Here is a 10,555-nt window from a genome sequence, read left to right on the forward strand (position 1 = left end):
ATGTAATCATATTTGAAGACCTAAACTGTCTTTCACTAATTTTTGTGATCTTAGAAGAGACTATGATTATAGAAAGAATTAGGCTAGCTTGGGTATCAATTTAAAAATTTTTTGGACAGGTGAATATCTGGGATGTCATATGTACATATGTAAATAAATATTATCGAGCTATGCTATGAGTGTTCTCACTAGATCCATACGATGTTAACGACGTATGATTGTAAACTTGAGTCTTATATATATTGAGATGATTAACTATATTATTGATATTATATGCTTTATTTGCTAGCCTTCTATAACTTTGTAATGTATATTTCTATATTAATGACTTAACGTTTTTAAACAAAAAAAAAAAATTATCCGTAAATCGACAACATATTAACTTCGATCAGATTCATATTTATTAAATAATAAATAATAATTAAGAAAATAAGTTAATAACACTCAGTTTTCAATATGATCTAATAAACATACTAAAAATTGGATTGTTAGAATTTTATAATCTACCTACATTTTTTCACGCATTTTTTTGTCTTGTTTAAAAAATATACTCTAAGAAATCACACTTCCTAATATTTCCAACTTGATGGCAAGATAGTAAATAATAGAGAATAATCATGGTTGACTTTTTGCATATGTTGACAGCAAACTTTCTCTGTTACATCTTTCAATCAACATGGCAAACTAACAAGACATAAACAATATCTTGTGTTAATATAGTAAGTCATATACACCAAAAAATACAACGTAGAACATGTTTTGTTTGATTCCATTAACAAATACAAAAGACTATGATACAATACTTTACATAACTAATCTACATCAGGTGATTGTGATTGCTACACAAATCCTCACTATACAAATTTTTAAACAATAGGAATTTCAAAGAGGGAGGAAAAAATGAGTGAAAAAAAAAGCTCCAACAATAACATGAGCTTAGAAACTAAATCCATTTCATAGTTCCCTTTGCTTCAATCTCTCTCTTAGATGTATTAGTTTTCCATGGACTTGTTTAGGAACCTCATCACATATCTCAATATCAGAACCTTCAACTTGTTTTCTCTGAATAATATCATGATACATTGGTAGAAACCTACTTTGGAATGATCTATAGCAAAAATAAGGTAGAAGAGCACACACAACCACCAAAAGGGTAACTAGCCAATATAGCAAACTTGGAGCACAAGCTTCCACAAACACCATGTGAGCCGTCGTCGATATTTCCGGCGAGAGGTAGCCGTAAACCAGCACGAATACGTACCAGAATGCAATGCTGCCCCAGATGAAAAAATGCTGGATCCAAGTGAAGTAATTGATGGAAAGCGCCATTTGGCAATTCACGGTCCACACTACACACGTGTACATCGTGACGCCGAGTATCTCGAAATCGACCACTTGACCATCCCTTCTGAAGGCCTGAGTCATGACAGAGTTTGCAGTCAAGAAGAATATGGCTAAGGAGCTAAGGACTCCGTTAACCATCCAGCCGATAATGCGCGGCCAGCTGAAGAGGGTGTCCTCTACTCCCTCTAGATATAGAAAAGGATACTGTAAGAAAGAGATTGAGAGGATGGTTAGCAAAGGGTTCCTTAACTACCAACTGAATCAACTAACTTAAACTAAGATACTGATTTTCATTCACTAACACATCGAAATCATGGGAATTGACGCCATATCGTGACGGATAGTTACATAAAAATGGACCATGTTGGCAATTCCTTTTGATTCCTATTGAATGATAATGTAAAATTTAGAGCATGAAAATTAGTCTCTTTAAATTGGACCCAACAAAAGAAACCAGTAAGTCAGGAACCATAGATACATGGTAGATCATAGTCTCTTTAAACATTGATTGAAAAAGATTTCAGCAAATACACTCATTGATATGAACATAAGGAACTAAATGAATGACAATTTGGTACCTTTAAGCAAAGTTTAGCAGAAACATCTTGATCGAAAACACCGAGAGCAATAACTGGAAGTGAAGTGAAGAAGACATTGTAGAATGACATGTACCAATCATTGTACGCAGCTTGGCCGGAGAACGAAGCATACGCCTCGAACCAAAATAAGGTGAATCCAAATGCAATATTTTTATAGAAGAAATAGCATATCTGCATTTAACAAATGAAAACAAGTTATCAGGGAAGAAGCTTTTTGTCAATGATGGTTCCTAAGTTCATATGCCAACAACAGGAATCAGTCTTTTTTATCTGTCAGACTAAAGATTAATCTGTTATAGATCTAAGATGGTCAATGAATTGCTGCATATACAAGCGGAATTCGAATTCCTAACACTTGTTTAAGCGGACGAGTGAGCTAACCAATCAACCAATCCAAGTTGGTTTGGACATCGCAGTTAAATGCATTCACAACAATAGTTAGATGGATGCATGGTTTTACCATCATTGATATTCGCCTATAACACCAGTGGCCATGCACCAACAACAAACGCTCCAGAAAACGGAATTGGGCTATTGCAAAATCACTTGCCATTACAGCCTGTAGAAAACAATAAAATGTTTCTCATTCATTCATTAGAAATTGATTAAACATTATATTATGAGACATTCATTGGTATGTCAGCAAATGTATATTTGGACCTGCATCCCTTCAGCACCATTAATGCCAACTCCAATATCAGCCTCCTGAAGCATGCCGACATCATTTGCCCCGTCGCCGATGGATAATGTTGTCTGCCCAGTTCCTAATTTTACCATTTTTGTAACCTGCATTATTTCGGATCATGTGATTATAACGTTTCACAACTCGAAACACCAACAACTCTTTACTAGACTACATTATTTGCATGCCATGGAAATTCAAATTGCATGTTCATAATACTTACACGAGCTTTCTGTTTGGGTGATGATCGGCAACATATGACGGAAGCACAACTAGTTGCCAACTCAAAGAAGGAATTCTCCAAGTTCTTGTTAAGCGAATAATCCAAAGACTTCCCATCAATTATCAATCCGAATGAAGAAGAACTCTCTTTATCTGTACTAGTACTCTCTTTCACAAACTTGATTTGCTTTATTCCCTCTCCAATTTGCTTCTTAATGCTTTCAAGAGATTCCTAATCATACAAAAAGCTACAACATTAAGAGAAAAATCAACTGCGAAAAACTTTCAAGCTCATTTACCTTTTTAAGAGCATCCTTATCCCCTTGCTTTTCAAGTGCTATAATATTAGGTGAATCAAGAGTGATCACTATCTGCTTCATGTCTTGCCTAAGTAACCCGCAGGCATATCTGTTCAAAGGAAAACAAAATAGTGTAAACTTCATGCATCGAAGATATAAACAAAATCGAAAAGTAGTATTTCATAATACCCTATATTGACTGCTGTTTCCATCTTGTCCCCAGTCAACACCCATAACTTGATTCCTGCCTTAGCAAGCCTTTCAATACATTCAGGAACCTGCACTTCCAAATAGACAAAGCGAACTTCATCGTCTGTAGATCCAAGAAGTATTTCCCAAGTAAGTTTGAACAAGATAAGATGGAAACTCACATACAGTTGTCTTCAAAACTGTTAGATGACAATTTAGTCAAATATGTAAACCATCTAATGGTTTTCAACTATCAACTTCACATGAAAACAACTGCATATGAGTTTTCACCATAAAGGTTAAAGAAAGTTTGGAAATCTATACTTACGCCCTTTTGCAGTCTATCCTCAACTGCTGTAGACCCAAGAAGTATCAAATTTCTTTCCATCTTATCAGCAGCGGCATCGACCAATGCATCTCGGTCTGCTCCAACAGATGTTTTGGCCTTTGAAAACTCTACTTCCCATAACTTATATTCTTCTTCATCAAGTTCACGGTATGTGATTACCAGAGTTCTTAAGCCTGCTTCGGCATACTGTTTGATATGTTCTTTGGTTTCGGCCTCATATTGTCTTCCTTTTTCAGACAGCCTTTCAAACATTACACTGAATACATGCAGGATAAATGCAAAATTTAGCATCACCACATGCAACTTACTACCCAGAACTCTAATAATAACAATAATAATAATAAAAAAATAGAGGATATTGATAAAAACCTGTCTGCACCCTTGCATAAGAGCAACAACTGATTTTCCTCATTCCTCACTATCACCGACATTCTCTTGCGGGAACTGCTGAACTCTAGGACATGCAGAAGCTGGTACACTCTGCTCATCAAAATCAGATGATTGCACAGTAAGTTAAACACAATTTTGAAAAAGAACAAAATTGTGCCAGAAAAAGTTTGAATAGTTATACATTATAACTTCAAAAGCCATATTATAAATTTATTTTTAATTAGAAACCAGATCAAACTTAAGGTGATGATTTTGACCATTGAAATTAGTAAAAGAAGCTAGCCAACCTGTCAACCTTTTTTCCAGTTTTGTAGTTTAATTCATGCAATGATATGCTTGTTTGTGTCCTAGCGAAAAGCTCGAAACCAAGTTCCTTCGCAGCTATGACAAAAGCCGCCTCATCTGGTGACTCAGCTTCATAAGAAATTTCTCCTGACCCTTGATCTACATCTGGAATAGCAGTATGACAAATAGCTAAAACTCGAAAGAACTTCTGTATGATGTCTGATTGTGGTTCATTAACCCATTTCCCATTCATTATTCGTTCATCTCTAAAGTTAAAGCCCTTAACTGGCGGCCGAGAGTCCTCCACGTCACTATCCTGGCCCGAAAAATCGCATGATGCTTCATCAACTTGAGACTCCACATTTTTCCCTCTCCTTGCAAGTGCCTTCTCCACTTCTGTCATACCTCGGCCATATCGAATGCCTCCTATGGAACATTTGACAAACTCCATCGAGTTACATGTCAAAGTACCGGTTTTGTCAGATAATATAGTATCAACCTGACCAAGTTCCTCATTCAAATTAGAGGTGCGAGCACGAGCCGGCCTATCCATTTCCTCATAATACATTTCCTGATCTCGGTTGATGAAAACACTCTGAAGAACTTTCACAAGTTCTATGGACACATAAAGTGATATAGGAATAAGATATCCAAACAACATAAGAGCAGTTAAAAAGTGGAGAAGAGCAGAAAGTGTAGCACTTCTCGGATCATAAAAGACCGTTGTACTGTCGGGACGAACATACCATCTTCGATACCTGCGACCGCTGGTATCCCTTTTAGTCTCAACACCAAAATAGACAGAACCAATAAAGGATATGAAAATCAAGGTACTGAAGAGGATGTATATAATCTTATCCATTTTTCTCTCAATTTTGCTTCTCTTGGATGGAGGATCAGTGGAATTCTGCATCACTTTTGTATCGTGGCCGGTGAAGATTACAACACCAAAGATATGATCAGTGTTCTTCAGCTTAGAGTCTCTTAAAAGGATCTGCTGCAAGGAAAGAGGATATTCTTTACCCTCATAGTGCAAGTTTCCAATAAATGAGTATAAGTTTTCATTAGGATCCTCACATTTAACCATAGCCCTGAACCTCTGGATAGGTTTTTCATCTTGAAGATGAGACGTTGCATCCAAGGCGTGCTTTAACTTTAGATTAGTTTCTCCATCGAGATTCATTGTCTCGACATAGCAAACCCCGTCTCCGTAGCTTGACGAAAGCAGAAGAATATCAGCAGGAAAATATTCATCCTTACACACCTTAACAATATCACCAACTCGGAGTTTTTTCCATCTAGTCTCCACAAATGTATAATTTTTACCATATACCAGAACCTTTCGGTTGTTTGCCTCTATATCCTGAAGAAATAAACCAAAGTTAGATAGGAAAACCTTAAGAAAACATATCACCAACAGTATCTGAAGAAAAAAAAGAAAGAAAAGACAAACAAGTTAAGTAAAACATAAAGCAAAGCAAAAAAGCAACATTAGATTATATTCTAGAACAATTATGAAACAATGTTGTTTCTTTGAATTATATCTCTCGGGGTCAGGAAGACAAAAACTTTCTGCCACCAATTGGAAAGAAGAGATTATATTATATGAATCAAAGTAGGGAAACATAAAGGTTTCCAGAAACAATGTGTAAATAGCTCTGCATTGTAAGATAATGGAATTGAAAAAGTCATCTAACATCAGATTTCTAATGTTAAACATATGAGCATACACCAGATCTTAATTGATAGACACTTTCCATATTTCAATTCAAAAAGAGGCTTTTGCATAAAGGTGAGGTTTAGATATAAAACAATTCATATTCCTAAGCTTTTGGAAGAGAAGTTTTGTGACATTGGCAGTGTATGATGAAAAAGGCATAAAAAAGTGCATCAAATCAAATAATAATTAATAATAAAATAGAAAAGAAAAAGATTACCTGCTTTCTCCTCCTCCAATCTTCCACAGCTTCCTTGGCCATAGTAGCTCCAATGACAAGCAACAATGGTGCAACAATACTGAGAGCTGTATAAGGTGCCAATGGACTAAATGAAACACAAGCAACAACAAGAAAATATATATTTGCAACCCTCCTAAACTGTTCAAAAAGGGACTTGGGGATGAAATTAAAAGCTGTGTACTTTGTGGTTGACACATAGTTCCCTCTATAATTCTGCTGAATTGCATCAGGGTTATCAGGATCATTGCAATACACAATCCTTGAGTACCCTCTCTGACCAATTTGGGAATGCCCATCTCCAAATGAAGATTTCAAACAAGAAAATGAATATAGTTTGCTGAAATGTATCCTCTTTTTTGTGATGATCCCTTCAGGCATCTTCTCCTTTTTTTTTCCTCAGCTACAAATCAAGCATTCTCCCAAGAAATCACACAAATATCCTCAGAATCAAACACACTCACCTACTTCTTTGAAAGAAAAGATAATAACTTTAAGAAAATAGGCCAACCCCTTTACCTAAAATAGGGTAAAGTCCACAAATTTGGGAAGAAACAGAGAGAAGAAAAGAAGAAAGAACCAGCTTGATTTGGGAAAATGAGCTTGGAAACACTGAAAGAGACACCAGAAAATGGTTGAACAAGATTCAAAATACCAACTATAGAAGTAATAAAGAACTCTCCTAGATCATGTGCACAAGAATCACAGCTAAAGGAGTAAAGCTTGAATGAAACCTTCAAAGTTTAGAATTTTTTTTGTTCTAATTCCTTGCTCTCAGTGAAAGCTGCAGAAGATGTCTCTTCCTTGCAGCTTCAACCGAATTTGTTAGAGAGAGAAAACAAAAGAAAATATAAAAAATAAAGAGAAAGAAAATGAATTGAGAGAGAAAGAGAGAGGGGGGTTCTTTGGTGTGAGTAGCAGTTAACTTTGCCGCTTGTATAAGCAAACAAACAAATGAGAGAGACAGAAAAAACATTGATAGAACCGACCAACGAGCATGCTTCATTTACTCATTACTACTTCACTTCTCTTCCATTCTTTTCTCTTCTCTTCTCTTCTCTTGTTACTGCTTCCATTCAATCATTCATTTCATGTGCCATTCACCAAAGAAATTAATAACAACAATAAAGAAAATAGGAGTGACAAAATAATACAAGGGACCAAATCAGGAAGAAAAAAAAAAAAAGATAAAGGTGGGGTATTGAAAGCAAATGTGAATTACTAGAATGAGGTGTAATATCTATAAATATTATTTTTATATATTATTCGAAATTTAGTAAAATAGTACAAGTCTGTACGTAGAATTATTATTATTATTATTATTTTGAGATAATATTGATAAAACAATCATGTTGAATAGATATTTTTTTAAAAAAATTATCGTTAGTTAATATATATTTGGGAATGATTTCTATATATTTTTTTAATTATTTTATCAAGTGTAATTTTTATTATTTAATATTTGTTTAGATTTTTTTGTTTCAGTTAAATAATGTATAATGAAAGATCATACTTAACAAAATAATTAAAGAAAAAAAATTAAAATAATATATTTCTTATATATTTAATATTTATAAAAAATTATATTAGTCTAAAAAATTTAATTATTCTTGTATGATGCATTTAATTATTTTATTACAATGAGTTATTTTTATTAAAAATATATAAAATAATATGTATAATGATTAAATGATTGATTTTTTTTAGTTCATAAAACAATTTTGATTGAAAAAATAGAAACAACATGAAAATTTTGCATAATCACACTTTTTCCACAGAAATATGAAAACAGTAGATATGAATATTTATTTAATTATAACCATAGCGATAAGAAAAATAAAAATTTAAATATAAAAAGATAATTAAGATATTTTTTGAAAAACAGAAATACAAATATCAATATCTATTTAGTGTTTTTCTTATTTCTACTTGTTAATGATATCAATTTGTCTGTTTAACACAGTTCATATCTACGCCTAATTTTTTTGGATATTGAAAAATTTTGGTATAACATTTAGTTATTAAATTTTATGGTATCTTTTAAAAATTTAAAATGAAATTATAAAATTTAATAATTGAGTGTTATACCAAAATTTTATTAATGTCTAAAAAAATATATGCATATGTACACGTAACTTTTATTTTTTATTTATTTGTTTTCATTAACTAAATGGTATATATATATATAGTGACTTTTGAAGTTGCATGAGGTGAATGAGTTTGAATAGGGAAAGTTATGATGCATTGCATCACTGAAAATCCAGAAAAAGAGATTCAAGTGTATTGTTTCTTGTTGTGTTGTTACACGTGTTCTTTAGTTCTTACATTTGACAGCAACCAACGCTGATACAGATAGATACGCCTCCACCCTTGTCGTACTAACTGCTACAACATGTCTCTTCCTTTTTCATGTGTTTCCCTAATATTCTATATATTTCTATTTTTTTATATTTGTATGAATTTAATTTTAATATATATATATATATATATATATATATATATATATATATATAATTATTTAATGAGTTTTACACAGTTGTACAATTACATTCATTTTTTAAAATTACTATTTATGCCGTCAATATAAAAAATAGTTATTTTTACTAATATGTTATTATATAATTAGATACACGTGTAAAATTATTTTATATTGACAGTACATAAAATTAAATTCTTATATAATATCATATAATAATAATAATAAATAATTATTTTTTATATTAACTGTATAAATAATTATCTAAAAAAATAAATATAAATAAACGATAATGTAAAATATTTTATGTTATTAGTATATTAAAATTAAATAGGAAGATGTTATGTTTTGATGTAAATGGTTAAAATTAATAATTAATTTGCTAATGAGTATGTGTATGATTGTTTTGAAGCCAAATAATTGTATGTTTGTTTGTTGTGTGCTGTTAATTAATACAAGAAAATAGAGGATAAAATACACTTGTTTTCTTGTATTTTGAAGGTAGTTGCATCTTTGATACCAACCATATGGAACCAAGTAAAGAAGTCACATCACTACTATAAAAAGATGGATATGAAATGGACACTTAAAATGAGAAAAGGTTTTATATATGTGTTTCGTTTGTGGGTACTTAGCTTGAAAGAATAATTTTATAATATTATTTAGAAAATCACTTTCATAAAGATACTAAAAATGTCGTTTTTTAAAGACGTTCATACATGTCATGTTATTATTGGATATTCTTATTAAAATTGGTTAATAATTTATTTTTTATTATAAACTAGAACAAAATCGATTTATTATAGCAACAATAATAAATCCAATTGTCTGCATTATAATTATTAGACCCGATTTGATCCGATCGAATTATATCATCTAAATCGAATATCTTTAAATTTTTTGATAAAAATATAATTATATCCCTGATTTTTTGTTTTTCAGACATTTAAATCCCTAAATATTTAAAAATACAATTAAATTCCTAAAAAAAATTGAATTTATTGTTATTGTTATAAAAAAATCGGTTTTATTCTAATTTGTTAAAAAATTCAAAAATAACCGATTTATTAATACGTCTAATAATAATGCGATACGTAAATGTCTTTACAAAAAGACATTTTACGTATCTTTATGGGAGCATCTCCCTATTATTTAACCCAATATATTTATATTTCTATGACCTTTAAAGCCATGAGTGATTAGATAAAATATTTTTTATGTAATAATACAGCCTTAAAGTGACACTTATTTATCCTATTTTGTAATTATATATATATATATATATATATATAGTCATTGAGATATGGAGCTTTTATATATTTGAATAATTTTTTAAATAATGAGAATATTAAAAATTATTTAAAATAATTTATATCAAAATTACACAAAATCTTTAATTTATTTCAAGGCTTAAATTTTTATCCTGATAAAATAAAAGATATTAGCCTATCATCACATTAATTAGTGTTCTTAAGTAAATACTGATATATTAATGTGTCTAGTTAACAATATTCTAAATTTGTATTCAAAAAATTTTTGGTCAAATATTTTAGTTTTTAACAAATTTTAATAATTAAATCAGTCGTCAAATTCTTAATTCATTAAATGAATTACTTTTTATCTATTAAAAGAATTAATACAAAAAATTTAAAAATTTTTAGAGACTATTATATTTTTATTAAATAATAATAGAGATTAATTTGTCTATTTTTTTGAAATTGAATATAAAAATTAATTTATCTAATAATGAAATAAAAATTAAAAA

At 30.9% G+C, this 10,555-nt stretch overlaps 1 protein-coding gene across 2 annotated transcripts; it reads right to left on the bottom strand.

Moving 5' to 3' along the window:
• Positions 1–690: 690 nt before the first annotated feature.
• Positions 691–7,454, bottom strand: LOC107641349 (ATPase E1-E2 type family protein / haloacid dehalogenase-like hydrolase family protein). Of its 2 annotated transcripts, XM_088488075.1 has the most exons (14): positions 7,049–7,412; positions 6,834–6,926; positions 6,297–6,733; positions 5,437–5,722; positions 4,362–5,353; positions 4,054–4,164; positions 3,664–3,940; positions 3,336–3,424; positions 3,147–3,255; positions 2,849–3,079; positions 2,604–2,729; positions 2,404–2,502; positions 1,923–2,114; positions 691–1,548 (listed from the first exon to the last, which is right to left on the bottom strand). In XM_088488075.1, exons 4-14 carry the CDS (start codon positions 5,494–5,496, stop codon positions 955–957), a joined length of 2,880 nt encoding a protein of 959 aa, XP_088344201.1. In that variant the 5' UTR covers positions 5,497–5,722; positions 6,297–6,733; positions 6,834–6,926; positions 7,049–7,412; the 3' UTR covers positions 691–954. The 2 variants fall into 2 exon arrangements, with proteins under 2 accessions (XP_088344201.1, XP_020958687.2); XM_021103028.2 differs by having other exon boundaries at positions 4,362–5,722; positions 6,297–7,454.
• Positions 7,455–10,555: the final 3,101 nt, after the last annotated feature.

This window comes from Arachis ipaensis, chromosome B5 (assembly GCF_059453495.1).
Source record: "Arachis ipaensis isolate K30076 ecotype BB chromosome B5, ASM5945349v1, whole genome shotgun sequence".
NCBI lineage: Eukaryota > Viridiplantae > Streptophyta > Magnoliopsida > Fabales > Fabaceae > Arachis > Arachis ipaensis.

What these genes read in the sequence shown, in the direction of transcription:
- LOC107641349 (XM_021103028.2), bottom strand. Translation starts at nt 6,695, where the DNA reads ATGCCTGAAGGGATCATCACAAAAAAGAGGATACATTTCAGCAAACTA. An exon ending in ATAAGGATGCTCTTAAAAAG is followed by an intron (nt 3,080 to 3,146) that starts GTAAATGAGCTT and finishes TTGTATGATTAG; the next exon opens with GAATCTCTTGAAAGCATTAA. An exon ending in ATAGGCGAATATCAATGATG is followed by an intron (nt 2,115 to 2,403) that starts GTAAAACCATGC and finishes TGTTAAATGCAG; the next exon opens with ATATGCTATTTCTTCTATAA.